The sequence below is a fragment of the Dermacentor albipictus genome, chromosome 6 (assembly GCF_038994185.2).
Source record: "Dermacentor albipictus isolate Rhodes 1998 colony chromosome 6, USDA_Dalb.pri_finalv2, whole genome shotgun sequence".
NCBI lineage: Eukaryota > Metazoa > Arthropoda > Arachnida > Ixodida > Ixodidae > Dermacentor > Dermacentor albipictus.
Window position 1 is genome coordinate 97,926,030 of NC_091826.1, and position 18,199 is coordinate 97,944,228.

Below are 18,199 nucleotides of genomic sequence, written 5' to 3' on the forward strand. Positions count from 1 at the left end.
AGAGCACGATCATGCTCTGTGATCCGCTTGCGTCTGCCTTTGTTATCGTGTAGCACTGACTTATAGCGCTAGTTAGGTTTTCTTACGCCTGGCGCGCAAAATCGTGCTATGCGCGAAACGAGACCAAACGCAACAGTTCGTGCGCGGGCCAATGACGTATGCGCCACGCGATCCTCCAGCGCCGGTATGGGAGTACGCAGGGAAGGAATTTCGCCTAGGCACGCTAGAGGATGCAAATGGAGAGTGTTTATGTTGGCAGTGGCGCTCTCCTTCTATAATCTGGGATTCGGGGCACTGAGCTACTTGTATGTCGGCTATTATTGAACCAATTAGAAAGCTTCTTGCGATGGAACCTTCACTATATGGCACATAACAAAATATTTCGTATAAAGAAAAATTTTCTATGTGGTATGGTAAGGGGCCCTTTAAGAGGCAGGAAAAGAACAGTGGTGTCGACTGTGGAGCAAACGGGCGAGCCGACATTATATTTGCGATTAAGAAGGAAAAACGTAGCGGGCAGGTCACAATACTCAGAGCAGATAACCTGGGGTCTAAAACAGCTTAGAGCGTGGGTGCTAAGGGAATGAAAGCTCAGTCGAAGACAGCAGAGAAGCGAGTGGCGGTCAGGTTGTGTCAAAATTGGGTCAGCTGCCAAAGAGGCGGTTAATTGTAAATCGCTGGCTCATGCATTCGTCTTGCAATGGGCATAGATATAATAAAGATGATTATGATGATGTGGAATTAGTCCACATTACTCGGCAACAATCTGACTGATGGACAGACAGATAACACTAGAAAGGCAAAGCACTTTGAAGGCACAGGATGTAGTTCACAAAGGCTTGGTTTAAAGTAAACCTAGTATGCAAGAGTGGCGTCAAGCACGGGGTGCATATCGGATGTTAGTCAAAGGTAAAGTAAGCACCGAAATGTGCTGTATGCCATGCTCCAAAACACATTACTGTGAATGCAGTAGTCATGAAACAAAAAGCAAGGCTCAGTAAAAGGAAACACTGTGGGAAATATATAATCTATGGGGAACGAGCGATTTTTAAAGACCTCTATGAATGTTGTATAGATATGGATGCAAATGTCAAACTGCGGTTGTCAAACTGATACTCTGAATAACTTGTTCTCCTTGAAATCGAGGATTTTCAGTAAACTTGCATGCAGATCAAGAATGTGGGGCACGTGGACCGTACAGTAGTTACGAGACAGCTAATAAAGATATAAAAATACAAGTCAAAACTAAAATTAATTATATAAGTAAATAGAAGTAAAAATAGAAATCAGTACTTATGTTCAATTCCAATAGTTCACACACGAGCAATAACCTTCTTATGTGTTACCCATCCAGGCTTTCGTACGAGAGCAATCCGGCGTATTGCATAGATTGAACATCTTCATCGTACCTGTAGTGCAGTTTCCTGTAAAGAAATTGTAATTATTGCAATAACGTTTCGATAAGAACAAAGTTCCAAGGAAAAATCATAGGGGTGCACTACATTATTCTACATTGAAAATGAATCGACCCCTCCGCTGCAGCACTTATAGCAGAATAAATCTTATAATTGAGATTACCTCATAATTAGGTGTTATTTTACTTCATGTATGTTCAAATGCTCTCCTATTTTTACGATAAATGTCGCAGAGGTCACGTTCATACTTCCGTTGTCCTCAATGCATATTCTCGTAAAAAGCTTTCATGGACGCATCTCGTCATCGCTGCACATTGACTAGAAATCCTTTGCCTTTCAGCCTACAGATTTGTGCAAGAATGGGCACATTTTAGATATGGTGTCTATTACGAGTATGGGCGCTTCGGACACGAGAAGTACCCAGCTTCATACTGCCCGCGTTTTCCAAAGGTGGGCTCCTATCATTTTATTTTAAGTGTAGTGTGCTAAATACCTCCTAAAGTAAGTGATATTTACTACCCATTATAATTAAGAAGTGAGGGAACCGAACGAGTTATATTTTCCCCTGCATAAAAAGAGATGATGCTGGCACAATTGTTATTTACTGACACCTATTAAACTCCCTCTGATAAATCTTTCTTGTTTATTATTATTCGCCAACTGCTTCAATTGATAGGCTCCAGTTTGCGAAAAAAATGTTGGACGTTTAAGCTTCGCTTTCCAGAGTGGAACGCAAAAGCATTCAAAGGCCCCTGACTATTTCTAACGCCTCGCGGCAGCGGGAGCGTATGCAACCGAAATGTTTACTGGGAGACGCTGGGCGTGAACGCTGTGCACGAAGGTGGGCTTTCTTGTAAAAACGAGGCCTCTCGCGTGGGCCACGATGCAGCGGAGGTTAGCGCCATCTGGAGGTATTGCAAGGAACCGGACTCGCCCTCCGTGGCCCCCGGGATACGCGCCGGTGCGTGCAATTGGCGAACGCGGTGGCCGGTCTATGATTGGCAGAAGCGCTGAAGAAGGGGTTTTGAGTTTACGCCTACCATAGTTATGGGGGGGGGTGGTGTTCATACATATCTACAACAGTTGTCGCTCATGTCAACAAACAAATCGCGGTATAAGTTTTCATTGCCTTATGTACCTACAATATTTGAGAGGAGAATATTCACCTCCCTCGCGGTCCTATAAAAACGCTTAAATGAAGGTATCACCCTAAACGAAATTAATGAATTTTCAAGGCATGGCGACCCTTCCCTGCGAGATATATGACTTTACTGCAATATATTCCTTCTATTCAATGCCTGTTTTCGAATGGTAAACGCTGGGAAAAAGTTTGTGTCTCAGGCCCTTTTTCTGTCCTTTAAATCCTGCCAAAGTAGTATGCGCGTGCTTTTGATGATACTGAAGTTTTTGTTGTAATTCATCAGAACGAATCAAACCGCCCTATTCTGAATTTTTTTTCAAGTAAATGGACTAATTGACACGCATAAAGAAGCCAGCAGATACACGCGTACTTAAGTATCGAACGTACAGCCGCCCTGATTTTTAATAATATAGCGCGAGCGTCGACTGAACTGCTGGTGAGCGCCTTATAACGGCGATAAGCGTGCAACAAGGCGAGAGTTCGCGCACGAGCCTTGTTGCACGCTTATCGCCGTTATAAGGCGCTCACCAGCAGTTCAGTCGACGCTCGCGCTATATTATTAAAAATCAGGGCGGCTGTACGTGAGTGAAAAACAGCCGTTCTTTCAATTTACTATTTGGCTAAAATTTCGACGTAGGGAACTCACTTTTCGTGCCGCCTTCCTTCTTACCTCGTGTACATGCCAGTTCCAGCTTAAATCCGACCTAAACAAAACTAAGCATTTCCATTCCGTAACCCTGCGTAAAGTAACGCTATTTAATTTTTACTTATATGCCTTGAATAAATGTTTCCTTGTAAAGATGATGTTTGAGCCTTTAGAAACCCATACTCAAATTACGATCTGACGCTATCATGTCTGTAGGTTGTCTGTAAGTCAGACTTTACGATTTTTCTTCCGATTTTAATTTGAGAAATTTGATTACTTCAGTACCTTCCTTGCTCCACATGGAGGGCCGGGGTACGGGTGGTTCGAAAATCGTTTTGCCAAAAGAATCTCCGACGCTGGACGCCGACGCCAGATTTTTCGTTTACACGGTCCCATAACGCTATCGCGTTAAAATGCAGTGTGTGGCGCAAATGACTCATCGCCTCCGTCATTCTCCTGTCCCGCATGGTCTTGCGAAGCTCAAATAGGCATGAAGTAGTGCTCGTCTTTTTGCACTCGAGCTAGCTTTTCTATGTCTGACGTTAGTTCTCTATGAAGCATGCGCCATCTGGAACGCCCAGGCAGTAGTCTTGCCTCACGTCCGTCGAGTTGAAAAAAGTTTTATGCCATCGCTTCAATGAAAATGGCGTGGTACAGCGACTGGAACAACTGTCTCACTATCATAAATATCGTCAGCTGGAATGCTGTACCTTCCAAAGGTCCTTTATTCTGCTACGTTCTATTTTAGACAACCTTGCGAACCATCCAAAGGCACGCACTGTACGGAGACTGCTTTGTGATCCGTTGGGTGGTTATCACAGTTTGAAAAATAGTCACTAGCCACTTTTGCGCCTAAATAGTTGTATGTTCTATTATATTGGGAACCGCGCGTGTCTATCGAGATTGAGAGAGATGAATTGGTTGTATGAAACAAACAACTAGAACTCCTGACATATGAACATTGTAAGGTCAGCGATGTGGCGAAGAGAGGTGAAAGGTCGAAAGATAAGAGCTAGAAATGGGAAGAAAGAGAGCGAATGGTGTTAGCAGCTCTGCGCAGCGTCAGCTCCCGTCATAACATGATAGTTTCGGCTTCAAAGTGCTATGTAATTGAGGCAGTCACGCCAGCATTCTCCTGGTGAATACGGGAAGCCTCTAGAATCGCAAATAAATTGATCGCTGCTCATGGAGCCCCTTATGTTGCAGTCAACATGGTTGTTTATTCTAATGTAAATTTGGCTGAAAGCCTTACGGTATGACTGCGAACCAGCAGTAATCAATTTTTCAACTCTCGTATCTTTTCTTAGGTACACTAGCAGAAAAATTTCTCGTACGAGATAACCACCTCCAGACAACTTGGTTGGTTGTTTCGTGACAGGATGCTAAGGCTTTCCGAATAAAGCTTTTGTCTTAAAGAAGATATTTAATATGCTCTTAGTAAATAGGGGGTCTGCTAATTGTATGCTGTGTCTGACATTTGCATTCGGTGCAAGCGATTGGTAGATGTTATCCAATACAATCACTTTGCAATGCACAATATTCTACCACAGCGCTCTTCTCTAAGCATCAATATTCTAGTCAACTTATAATGTCGTATTTCATTTTTAATATATCTCTTTGTAATTAATGTCATTGCCTTGCGCCATGTCATATTACCAGAATCATTTTTAGCGACAGCCCCACGCGGCTCTCTTGGAGCCGCAATGCATAGGTAGCTAGACAGACGCATGGATTTTACAAGATGTCTGAAATTTTAAATGTGACGCCATTCAGCCAACTTTTTTTATTTCTAGGGGTTGCCCATAAGTTGGAACAGCTGCTCGGAAAATATTAATATTACCTATATTAATACCACGTGCACATTTTACAAGGATTGTTATGCCACCGAAGATTGCAAATTGCAATATGGACTACCAAGAGGAAAACCCGTTGAATCTTCGATCATGTTTCTACCACGCCTGAAGGGTGTAAGATTTTCTGCTGCTACTTTTGTTCTGTGCCTCGTTTTCTCTTCGCAGCAGGATTGAGTGGTCGAAATTGTGTTTAATGTGCAATTTCCTTCTTGAAGAGTACACCAAGAGACGAACTGGGATCTTTGCGTTTGTTTCATTTTGCCTTTTGAGATTTGGCTTAATGACTGAACGCCTGAGATTTGGAATAGTAAGTTATATCTAGCGGTCGAATTTTAGGCGCTAGAATGTTGGTTTGAGGCCCATAAAACGGACACTTAAAGCAAAATGTTTAGCGCAATAGAGGTGGTTTAGGCACCGAAGTTCTTTCGCAAATCACGGCCTGTTTTCCGTATTTATTGCGTGTAGCCTATCTTGTTGCTGAAAAACTGACGTAGCGCTCACTCATTAGATCTCAAAGGCAGCAGTAATAGTCTGCAAAGCATCGCTTCACAGGTTCTCCTTGGCACACGAGAGGCCGCTGTTTTGTCAATGAGCGAATAGCAGCGATCACGCCTAATATATTTGCTTTCGCCCTATGTGAAGGTAGTGTATATTCACCAGCCGAACATTCCTGCTTACAAGGCCAAGTCAACTAAAGCAAGCACAAAAAACGCAAGATATGCTAGCAAACCTGGCAAACGGTTACTGAGAGCAAATAAGCAAACGGTGCATATATATATATATATATATATATATATATATATATATATATATATATATATATATATATATACAAGAGCAAGATTTGGTATATATATATATATATATATATATATATATATATATATATATATATATATATATATATACACCAAATCAACTATATATATATAGTTGATTTGGCATTGTAAGCAGGAATATTCGGCTGGTAAGTATACATTACCCTCACATAGGGCGAAAGCAAACCGGTTAATGCGAGCAAATAAGCACACGGTGCATATATATAAATTGACACGGTTAACTTGAGGCAAGAGTGGAGAGCGGTATTTATTCTAGGCAATTAGAAGAAGCGTTCAGTTTAGGCTTCCTCTTCTCTAGCACCCTCGCTTGCACACACGAGGTTGTCATCTTCGTCGTCAGCCTGGTTCGGCACAGATGGCGTCGCGGAATTTGCCCTCTCCAGGAGGAGCATCGTCTCTATGCTCGGGGGGTAGCACCCGGTGTCCAGCCAAGCAGCGAGTCTCCATGTCATTCAGCAAAACAAGGTTTCATGCGTACCACGTGCAAAGTCTCAGTCAGATTCTGACGGCACCTCGAGCAGGATTGGCTGTCAGGAATTACTTCATAGTTGACGTCGCTAAGGCGTCGTAGAGCTTTGTACGGCCCGAAGTATCGGCGCAGAAGTTCCTCCGCGAGGCCTCGACGACGTACTGGAGCCCAAACCCAGACTATTTGGCCTGGCTGGTAGACGACGCATCGGTGGCGCTGATTGTAACGCCGGACATCACGGTCTTGCTGGCTAGTTATGCGAACGAGCACGAGCTGTCTCGCTTCTGCAGCGCGCTCTGTAAAATCTGCGGCGTCAGTCTCGGAATCGCTGGATACATGAAGAAGCATAGCACCAGCATTGTAGTCACTTCTCGACCGTGGAAGAGACTGAATGGCGTCATTCTTGTTGTTTCTGGCAATCCGTATTATAAGCAAACGTGACGTAGGGTAATATTTGGTCCCAGTTCTTGTGTTTCACATCGATATATATGCACAGCATGTCTGCACGAGTCTTGTTGAGGAACTCCGTAAGTCCATTGCATTGCGGGTGATAGGCTGTCATCCTTCTGTGTGCCGTGCCACTGAGCGTGAATACAGTTCGCAAACGTTCAGCTGTGAACGCGGTTCCCCTGTCGGTTACGATGACCGCTGGAGCACCGTGCCTCAGCACGTCGTTTTCAATGAAGAACTGTGCGGCTTCGGCTGCTGTGCTCCTCTCAGGTGCCTTGGTTTCTGCATAACGCGTGAGGAAATCTGTCGCAACTATGATCCACTTATTTCCGGCAGTTGATATCGATAAAGTTGCTAAACGCCGTTTGCAGAAATTGGGATGGACCATTTGGCTCCATCACAATTTGTGCAAATGGCATTTTCGGCACTTAACGGGATGTAATGCTCCGGCAGGTTGCGTAGTTGGCACTTTTTATCGCTGACAGTCAAGGCACATTCGAACGTAGTGCTTCACCTGTGTTGTGAGCCGTTGCCAGTAGTACGTCTCTTTGATCCGTGCTAATGTTTGTGTGTAGCCTAGGTGGCCCGAGGAAGCGTCATCATGACAGGCCTGCAAGATTTCACTGTGGAGAGTTTTAGGGACGACCATTAGATAACTCTTCCCTGTTAAAGAAAAGTTCTTCCTAAAACGAACACTCTTGCGTATGCAGAATGATGACAGGTTCATTGAGAACAATCCGGGCTTGTTTGTGGTGCGGCCTTCAAAGAAATAAATTAGTGAAGCGAGCTCCTGGACCTCTTGCTGTTGTTGTGAAATGGTGGCCGCACCAACTCCTAAAAAGTCGGCAGATTCGTCATCATCTCGGCCTGACGACTCGATCGGCGATCTGAAAAGGCTGTCCGCGTCTAAGTGCTGCCTTCCCGATTTATAGACCACTGTCATGTCATACTTTTGAAGCCATAGGCTCGAGCGTGCCAAACGTACAGATGGATCTTTCATGCTGGTCAGCCAACAGAGAGAATGCTGGTCACTTATGACTTGAAGTAGGCGGCCATATATACACGGGCGGAACTTGGTAACTGCCCATACTACAGAGCATGGTGGAATAGTGCGACTCGGTACGAGGCAGTGTTCTATTCGCGTAAGCGATTACTCGCTCAGCGCTGTGTTGCCGCTGAAGAAAGACGGCGCCTAGACCCACGTTGCTGACGTCGGTGTGGATCATCGTCGGCGCATCCACCTCAAAATCGGCAAGAATAGGAGGAGTTTGTAGACGGTGCCGCAACTCATTAAATGCCGCCTCCTGCTCCTCGCCCCACGCAAACGTGACATATTCTCTAGTTAGGCAGGTCAATGGTGAGGCGATGCGTGCAAAACGCACAATAAATCGCCAGTAATTTAAGCATAGGCCCAGTAAGCCTCTCGGTGCCTTCTTGTTCGTAGGCCTTGAAAACTTTACGACGGCTGCGATTTTCTCAGGATCAGGTCTGACACCTACGTGAATTACAACATGGCCCAAAAACTGCAGTTCTTCATAGCCAAAGTGACACTTTTAAGGTTTTAAGGCAAGCCCAGCGGACCGTATGGCTTGAAGGAAATGACGGTAGTCGTCTGAGATGTTCATCAAATGAGGCAGAATAAACAACCACATCCTCTAGGTACACAAAGCAAGTATTCCACTTAGCGTCTGAGAGAACAGTATCCATTAGGTGGAAAATGCCGTCGGTCGTGAAGCGGCATAGATGGCGGCAAAAATGTCGGTGATCGATGCATAGAGGGCGGCAGGGGCGCTTATGTACGAGATCGGGAAACTGCTTCAGCGTAAGTGAGAGGAGCCGTGACTGGTGTCTGCTCAACGGCTGGAGGAACGGCTTGAGATACTTGTTCTTGAATGAAGTCACGGATCAGGGGATGCAAAGCAGGTGGCGGTTCCTGGACAGAAGATATCAAAGTTAGCTGGCGGGCGACCTCTGCGCAAACGAATTCCTGAATTTTTACGAAGAGAGCAGCATGGTGGTCGTCGACTCCAAGGCTTGATAGAGAGTCGGCGGGCGGGGTGGGACGTCAGGTGTGAAGCCGTTGCCTGCGCAACTCGTCGTAACTCTGGCACAATTCTATCACTTCAGCGACAGTGTGAGGACGCTTCGACAATAACATTTGAAATGCGTCGTCCTGAATACCTTTCATTATATGTTTGATCTTTTCCTCCTCTGACATCGGCGCATTCACCCGTTTGCATAGGTCGACAATGTCCTCAATGTAGCTCGTGAAGTTTTCTCGGGCCTCTTGGGATCGGGTGCGCAAACGTTGTTCTGCACGAAGCTTTCTTACTGCAGGCCGACCGAAAACTTGAGTAAAGTTGGTCTTGATGACCAACCACGAAGTGAGGTCGGCGTCATGGTTTAGAAACCATAGTTTCGCAACGTCCGTATGATTGAGTGCGTCGTTTCTCAACTTGGTAACGTCGTCCCACTGGTTATGGGCACTCACTCGCTCATAAGACGAGATCCAATCTTCAACGTCTGTGTCATCTGTGCCGGAGAAGATAGGGGGATCTCGCTGACGCAAAGCACCGGCACAAACCAAGGTGGCCGGCGCCGTTGGAGGAGCTGGAGGAGTGCGTGCGTCGTCGGCATGATGGGGGGTAGAGTGCGAATCCGAAGTTCCAGGGTGGTCGAAACCCAGTACGTCCACCACTTGTTAAGACATTTATTAGCAACGGGCGCGAACGGGTAGCCGTCACAAGCGTTCGGCGAAAGACAGCCGCCACGAGCTCATGCCGGTAGCGATGGTGCTGTGGCGCAGGCAGGCTGCTCTTCTTCGTTACAGAGGCTTTATGTGCAAAACCCCTTCCTGATTATGAGGCACGCCGTAGTGGAGGACTCCGGAAATTTCGCCCACCTGCAGTTCTTGAACTTTCACCTAAATCTAAGTACACGGGTGCTCTCGCCCCCATCGAAATGCGGCCACCGGGACCGGGATTCGATCCCGCGACCTCCTGTTCACCAGCCCAACACCATAGCCACTGAGCGATCACACCGGGTGGCGCTGGAGAAAAGAAATGCGGAGAAGGCAGATGACGATTATCGTTGTGTGGCTAGATACGACCCAAAGGGTGTATTTTCGCTTAAGAGTGTAGAGAAATAACTCCTTTGTTACGCCCCTTCTCCAAGAGACAGGAACGGTAAATGGCTAAAGCAGTTGCACCTTTGCATGTTTCTTTGTGGCCGACTGAGAAGTCTTACGTGATTTCGATTTATTTTTCATTGCAGTACATACCTGAGTTACTGAATTCTGTTCTTCCCAGAGCAAGTTTTTTTTTTCTTTTTTCGTGATTTTCTGCGCACTGATATTTCAAACATTGGGCGAATGTCTCTAGCAACTTTGTTTTATGATATGTGAAGGTTAAAGCTATAGCGACTGCCTCGTGATCGAGTACAACATATTTGTGTCCGCACACGCTGACGCTTATCGCACCGCGGCAGCTGGGTCGCTAAACCTCTCAAGCCATCCTACATGACGAAGTCTTGTACGATGCGGCGATAAACGAATGCCGCCATATATGCTTCACTGTTTGCTTGGAGGCGCTTGAATAGCGGTACGCGTGTATCTTCATATTTCCCGTATTTCGCAGGCTTTTGCATTTTCTTCGAAAAAAAAAACCACCAGCCACACTTCAGCACAAAATGAATGCTTTATTTCGAGGTTATTTAAGGTGCCTTGCAACTCTGTAGTTGAGACGTTTTCGATCCAAAAAATAGTTGAAAAGTTTTTTTTTTTATTTCAAAGTAGTTATTTAATTCTTCATAATGAAAAAATACTGGCTGCAAGTATGCTTGATTGCCACTACTATGCAGTCGGTACAACTTCTCTAGAGCTCGTTGTTTTTTTGTGTGTGTTTTTTTTGGTCCAACTGTATTTGGGACACGCTGTAGATGCCTTGAATTCTCTCACCTACAGCTTATAATAACATGTGGCGGTTGTTCTTTCGTTTACAAGCATTCGTAAACGTACACTATTGCACATTTCTTTTCTTACTGAAACATTTCTTCCCTTGGATTTCATAAGGCATGTAATAAAGCTATTCTCAGTATTGGTCACACAGCTGTCCTGGCAAATTTTGCGTTTTTTTACGCTTGCTCTACTTGATGCGCGATTGTAAGCCGGAAGGTTTGGCTATAAAGGAGACATTACATACACATCGTGTGAAAGCAAATATATTAGGCGTATTGACTGAACTATGTGCATTTACAATAAAGTGGTCTCTCGTGCGCTTAGCACAGCCTTGTGAAGCGGTGCTTCGCACATTATCGTAGCTGCCTTTCAGACCTCCCAAGTAAACGATAGGGCAATTTTTACCATGAAAATGGGCTACACACACTCAATACAAAAAAAAAGATAGGGCGGAGTTCGCGAACGGCCAATTGTTGGGCCCACTGCGCCCAAAATCAGGCTTTAAGTGCTCGTATTATGCGCCTCTAGCCAAGATCTTTAGTGCCCGAAAACCCGGGTTGCAATTATAGCTATTACAGATGCGCGTTCGGCCTCGTGAGAGAGTTGGGATGTCTGAAACGTGCACGCTTTGGTAGAGTGCTCGGGAAGTACAGTGCCCTTAATTTTCTCCCGCCGCTCTCTTAGCGACTCTAAGAGGCGGGAAAAGAGGGCGATACTCGCCTTCGAAGCCAGTGCTTGCGCCAGTGGGGTCAGCCAACACTACACATATAGGCTAACATGCATATACGCCTATGTTATCGGTACAGCTGCGCTAGTGAATGGCCCTGTTGTCTACGATCAATATGCAGAGAAACAAGAAGCGATATTCAAGGATCGATTCGTTGCCTTCAGACATGGCAACGAATGAGTTGATCAATAACCAAAAGAACTTTGTAGAGACGTTCGAGTATTCGCTTAGATTGACAATCATCAGTGATAATTTCTGCGCTGTTATTATTCAAGCCCGGTAACAAGTCGAAATAATCTTTTTGTGTTGATTACGACAAAGCATTGCAAATAAATTGATGATCATCGCTTGGGAGAGAGTACTGCTGCCAATGCTTCTCATGGTTATTTCTGTAGAGCATTCCTTCCTTTACAGATAACGAGGTTTTGTAGCTCAAAGAACGAAAGTCATCGACACAATCAGGAGGCACCCAACATGCAAAATGAGATCTGCGGCGGGGAGTCTACGTGGGACATCATCATGCAGAACAAAGATTTCCTTCAGTAAGTGCACTTCACTTTTGCAGGGAAATTCAGCGATCTACCCACAAACCTAGTTATTACGCAATGGTCTTTGCGACATTGTAGTGTATGTTTAGTATAAACCGGTATGTACTTGTAAATTCAAAGAGGTATTCAGAGACCTGAATTGGGAAGAATTGGGGATAGAAGGTAATGGAGAATACCTTAGTAACTTGCGATTCGCTGATGATATTGTCTTGTTTAGTAACTGAGAGGACCAATTGCAATGCATGTTTACTGACCTGGAGAGGCAAAGCAGAAGGGGGGGGTCTAAAAATTAATATGCAGAAACCTAAAGTAATGTTTAACAGTCTCAGAAGAGATCGGCAATTTACAATAGGTAGGCAGGCACTGAAAGTGGTAAGGGAATACATCTGCTGAGGGCAGCTAGTGACGGCGGATCCGGATCATGAGACGGAAATAATCAGAAGATTAAGAATGGGCTGGGGTGCGTTTGGCAGGCACTCTAAGATCATTCACAGCAGGTTGTCATTATCCCTCAAGAGAAAAGTGTATAATAGCTGTGTCTTACCCGTACTCACCTACGGGGCAAAAAGCTGGAGGCTTACGAATAGGGTTCTACTTAAATTGAGGACGACGCACCGAGCTATGGAAATAAGAATGATGGGTGTAACGTTAAAGGATAAGAAAAGAGCAGATTAGGTGAGGGAACAAACGCGACCTAATTACATCTTAGTAGAAATCAAGAAAAACAAATGGGCATGGGCAGGACATGTAATGAGGAGGAAAGATAACCGGTGGTCATTAAGGGCTACGGACTGGATTCCAAGGGAAGGGAAGCGTAGCAGAGGGCGGCAGAAAGTTAGGTGGGCGGATGAGATTAAGAAGTTTGCAGGGACAACATGGCCACAATTAGTACATGACCGGGGTTGTTGGAGAAGTATGGGAGAGGCCTTGGCCCTGCAGTGGGAGTAACCATGCTGCTGCTGCTGCTGCTACTGCTGATGATGATAATCACTTGTAAATTGATCACAAGGAACTCAAAGTGTTATTAAAATGCAAACACACACAACGAGTCCGAGCTATCAAGCCGCAAGCTTTAGAAAAGCGCCCATTAGCGTACGCAAAAAAATAACTGTGATTAGAGTAGAAGTGAAAAATCGCAGTATGTTTTATTACCTTATGTGCAATTAGAACAAATTAGGTTTTATTTTTGCCAATTGTCCAGAGGATATACAGGCAGCTAAGGATCTTAACAGATATTAAAATAGGATATTTAGAAAAACGGCATGAATCACTTTTTTCTTTCTTCCCGGTATATATATATATATATATTGACACGTCTACTTATCTTTATCTAGCGACCACGTTTCGCCGCCTAACCAATGTTATCGCACAGCGCAGGACGCGCCTGCATGCAAAAGAAGTACCTGGAACGTTATCGATGGTTCCGTCCACTGTCTTTCACCGCAACTTGTGTAATCTGACTGCGTGTATGCGCGACGCGAATAGTCTAGAACTTTGTGGAAGACACGCGGGTCCCAGTGGTTAATCTGGAACATTCGATGACTGATCTATAAAAGCTGACGCGCTTGACCTGCTGATCAGATTTTCGCCGATCGCAGACCGTGTTCGCCGCTATCGTTGTTCTATGAGTCTAGCCTGTTTTTGTGGGCACAGGTTCGCCCAATAAAAGTTAGATTTGTATTTCACAGTATTGCTACTGTGTTCTTCAACGTCACCACCACGTGACATCTGCCGGCGGAGGTGCGGTCACGTGACTATATATATATATATATATATATATATATATATATATATATATATATATATCGACAGAGAGAGAGAGAGAGAAAGAGAAGCATTTCACACAATTTTCATCAAATTTAAAACAGGCAATGGGAAATCTCTCCTTCAATGAGATAGGTAGTTTTGCCAGATTTCCAATTTCCTGTTTAAAATTAGCGCTTTCTAACGGCTAATTGGGGCTCTAAAAATGTATGAGGCTATCATTCACTATCACTATATGTAGCGGTTCTATAGCATCATGTTCATTACGGCCCGAACACGGACATGGACATTTCCCCTCAATGTTTAGGATATTCTTAGCAGACTCGCATTCAGCAGCAACAAGCCATTATGCTTTAAAATCAGTTTAGACTTGTTGCTGCCCTGAGGCAACGTTTAAAATGCAGTCTAGAATAGATATAGCCCACGTTGCAGCGCGTTTTACGACTCGGGGTGGGCTTTTAATAGCAACTATATTAAAAACTTCATTGCATAGACAATGTGATCACAAGGCTTTACAAAATATTAGGGACTAAGATAAAGTTCACATGGGTTAAGATGAATATTTGCTCCAAACTCGTTAACCTCATTGCTTTCTTTTTGATTGAAATCGTTTCTCTTTTTTCTCTTAGCGAAAATATGGAACGTAGATAGTGCTACGAAAAACACTTTTTTATCTCGATGACGTAATGGTCTGGACTTTCCTGTGATGCAATTACTGGGCTAACTAAAGCAAGGCTTTTGGCTGCACTAAAACAAGCACTAACTTGTGCTACAATGAGATCGAGGATAGCGGCGATATGACGATGGTTGCATCGCGACCACGACGATGCCGGCAACCTCAAGCCTGTTCAAGTGCCGCACAACCTCAGCCAAATCCTGCAAAGGAAACGAGTGAATTTCCTCTTCTTTGCATGACTTTCTGTGAGATGTGATTATAGCAGCAATTTGTGACACTCACTGATCCCTCAAAAACAACAACAAAAAACATTGGCAATAGAAGTATTAATAAGCAAATGTTTAAGTTACTGCGGTGTTCTTGAGCGCGTAGCGATGCACCTAATTAAAGGCCCCGCCAACGCAATTTATAGAAAGGCTGAAAGAAAACGATACGCATACGTAGCTCCAAGAGCCCATTAGGAACACCTGGGTGGTGAAGATTCTAGCATGCCTCAATGGTGATGTCTCTCATTAGAAATTTGTTGCTGCGTCTTGTTTAGGAACTGAACCACTCAGTCAATGCCGTACGGTGTTTACGATTCTAGAGTGCGCACCGTCACTTGTGAGCCAAGGTTAACGAATGCACTGGCAATAAAGAAAATAAATTGACGTTAAGGCAAAAGTTGGACACGTACGTATTATTACCTGTAAAATGCTATAATTTGCACTACAGACGGTAGCAACATAGTGCAAGACAAGCTAGTTTCGCGCTGCATTGAATGATAGGTCAGATTTTTCTTCCCGACTGGTGCGACAAATATTGCTTGAAAACATTGAGAAGGTCATGTGCGTGCTGATCATTCCAAAAAACAGAGTTCAGGTGCAACATAAAAGTAGTAGGTGCAAGAGTATTGTTTGTAGAGCTTCCTATAATATGAAAATAAATCATTGCCATTGTTGCGCACATCTGAATAATTCCTAGAATACTGTTATCACCACAAAACAGGGGAATGCCCGTAATAACCACATAAACAATGACCTGAAACGCAATCTTACTGTTACAAAGATTGCGCACCACTATTGAACAAATGCTTAGCGAAAAGTCTAATAATATGTAGAAGGACGGTACCTCCCAAAAATTGTTCCCAGGCTTTTAAGCTAAAGCATGGTTTTTCGCTCAGCATAATACAATAAACTGTTCCTATCCACCAAATATTAACTTAGTACAACTGGCGTTAATCCGAGTGCTTACAACATGCGCAATGCTCAGCGATGGAATATACTGTGTTGCTACAGACACTATGTGAAACAAGCGCTTCAGTTCTGGGTACCTCTGATGTAAAATTAATTTTGAGGCTAAAGCCTTAGATTTCTGTTTGAAGGTCGCGCTGTGACGCACAGAAAATGTCACGTAGCCCAAGGAAGGCCAAAAGCAAAAAAAGGCATCTCCAGTCATACATAAGACATTAAGAATGATCAGGAAAGTAAACTAATCATGGAGTAATGACTCTATTAGGGTGGATGAGGGTGGATTATGGTCTATCAGGCTGTAATATGATGATGATGATTATGATGGTGGTGGTTGATAAAGAAGATTTAGGCTGTATTAGGATGCATTAGGATGAATTAGGGATTTTTTAGGGTGGATGAAAGTCGACTAAGGTGCGCTAAGGTAGACTAAGGAGGAGTAAAGAAGATAAGGTTGGATTAAGGCAAACTAAGGTGGTTAAAGAAGGATTAGGATGGATTAACTAACATAATGTGGAATTGGATTAATGAAGAAAGATTAAGGTGGATTAGGGAGAATTATAGTGGCTCAAGGGGTGACTAATGTGGATAAAGGAGGGTTAAGGTGGATTAGCGTGGAATAAAGTGCACTAGTGTGGATTAAGGTGAACTGAGGTGAATTAACTGATTCGTTACCTGCGAGAAAATGTTCGTTATTTGGAGGTCTCGCAAAAAATTATTTACCACTACAAATAATATTTCGGCACTTATTGCAGCACACCCTATTGTGCATAATGAAACCATCTTTCCAAAAACATAGCTTGCCAAGGAAAAAAGGTTAGTAGATAAAACATAAAAATTCTAGAAATCTCCATTTTTGATGCCAGATGATAAAAAAACAACATTACACGAACATGATCTCTACAAAAGTATTATCATCAAAGAAAATTCAGAATACACATTTCAAAGATAATAACCCAGGAAGAGTGTTTAAAACACTAAATGCTCAGTACAGCGCCGCTCATCAGATACAAAAAAAAATACTAAGACCAATTGACCGCTCATGCCATGCAAAGCCGGTCCCGGTTTCTGCGAAGTATAGGTGCACTCCACAATTTTCCCACAAAACCTCCGGTTTCTTTTCAACTTTGCGGTTCTCCAAACACAATTTGCAGTTCCGCCTTTTCGGCATTTTCTGAGGAAGCCACGATGAGAAGTCCAAGGGACGTATTTCACCAGTTGTCTAGAGTCATGCACCTCTTCCGGGACCAATCGCTTTCAGCGTAGCTGGGCCACTACAAAATTATACGTCCAAGCACATTAGTTTGCCTTTATGCACATTGTCTTTATCACTTCCGCAGAGAAAAGCAGTGGAATGAAATCCCACGCCGTTGTAAATTGTCCTGAGCTGATCCGTAGGGCGGGGCCGAGATGTGCCTTGGGCGGCCTTATTGGCCTGAACGGAAGTTTATTTCATATAACCAAGCGAAGAGGGGGGGGGGGGGGGGGTTATGCACCCTGACGATCATAAGTAGGGCTCTCAAATCGTGAAAGACGCTCGGCAGGGAAAAGCGCACAAGGAAGCAGACCACTCAATGTCGTTAAGGAAACTCACAGGTGAACAGCTGCCAATTTCTCATGCTGACTTAAAAGATCGCTGCCGTCAGAGCTTGAATCTGCTTTACTATCATCTTCAGAATCACAAGTCGAGTTCTCATCACTAAATGCAAATGCGGGTGCAGTATATTTTCGAGCAGGACGCCTTTGTCGTGACGCCGCCGCACGGGACGACGCCATGGGAGCGACTTTCGATAAATGCGCACTGACACCGGCACCACCCCTTGCCGGTATTTTGCGAGATTAGCGTTACCGAAACTCTTGGAAACTAGTTGCAAAAGTCGTACCCATTTGTTGTACGCGTGGCGAACCTAATAAAACTTAGGTCCCTCTATAATTTCCAAGGTAGCGACATCTGCCGCGCGCGCCACCTAGGGAGTTCCTGTAGCAGACGGCGCCCACGCTAAACCGCGGCGCCGCGGCATTCGTGAGGTGAAAAAATATCTGCATAGGCGCGGAAATAAAACCTACTGGTGCCTGACTGTGGCGAAAAACGAAAGAAGGACACGAACTATTAAATCTAGTCTAATTTCAAATGAGTGCTCCAAGAAAATAGCTCAAGAGAGCATAATGAGGGCTTGATCGCCTCGATTCCGCGTGTTTACATTTCGTTCGTTTGCGCTCAATTACCGCGCGAGCCTTGGTGATTGCTTGCGCTTAATCCCGTATGCTCTGTGAAATCTTTTGCATGTAAGTGTGCTGCGTACACATAGTGGTTGCATTGAACGAAGAAGTCGTGTAAATGTGAAGGCTGACAGTCGCTTGGACCGGAAAGCTTTCGACATAACGTCGCTCAAACGTGCGATTTTCAAAGCGCGCGACCCTCACGGCAACTAAACAACATCCTGTGTGTTTGTGGAAACGAGTGCGCCAACAGTCTTCTTGTCGCTG

At 44.4% G+C, this 18,199-nt stretch overlaps 1 protein-coding gene across 3 annotated transcripts in view; it reads left to right on the forward strand.

The window, feature by feature from the left end:
• The window catches only part of LOC139061299 (calcium-activated chloride channel regulator 1-like), a 332,028-nt gene that overhangs the window by 158,244 nt on the left and 155,585 nt on the right, over window positions 1–18,199 (forward strand). For all 3 annotated transcript variants that reach the window (XM_070541075.1, XM_070541076.1, XM_070541074.1), the window contains 3 exons: window positions 1,756–1,865; window positions 4,996–5,169; window positions 11,910–12,037. In XM_070541075.1, coding sequence (XP_070397176.1) covers window positions 1,756–1,865; window positions 4,996–5,169; window positions 11,910–12,037 — 412 coding nt within the window. The remainder of the gene's footprint in view (window positions 1–1,755; window positions 1,866–4,995; window positions 5,170–11,909; window positions 12,038–18,199) is intronic.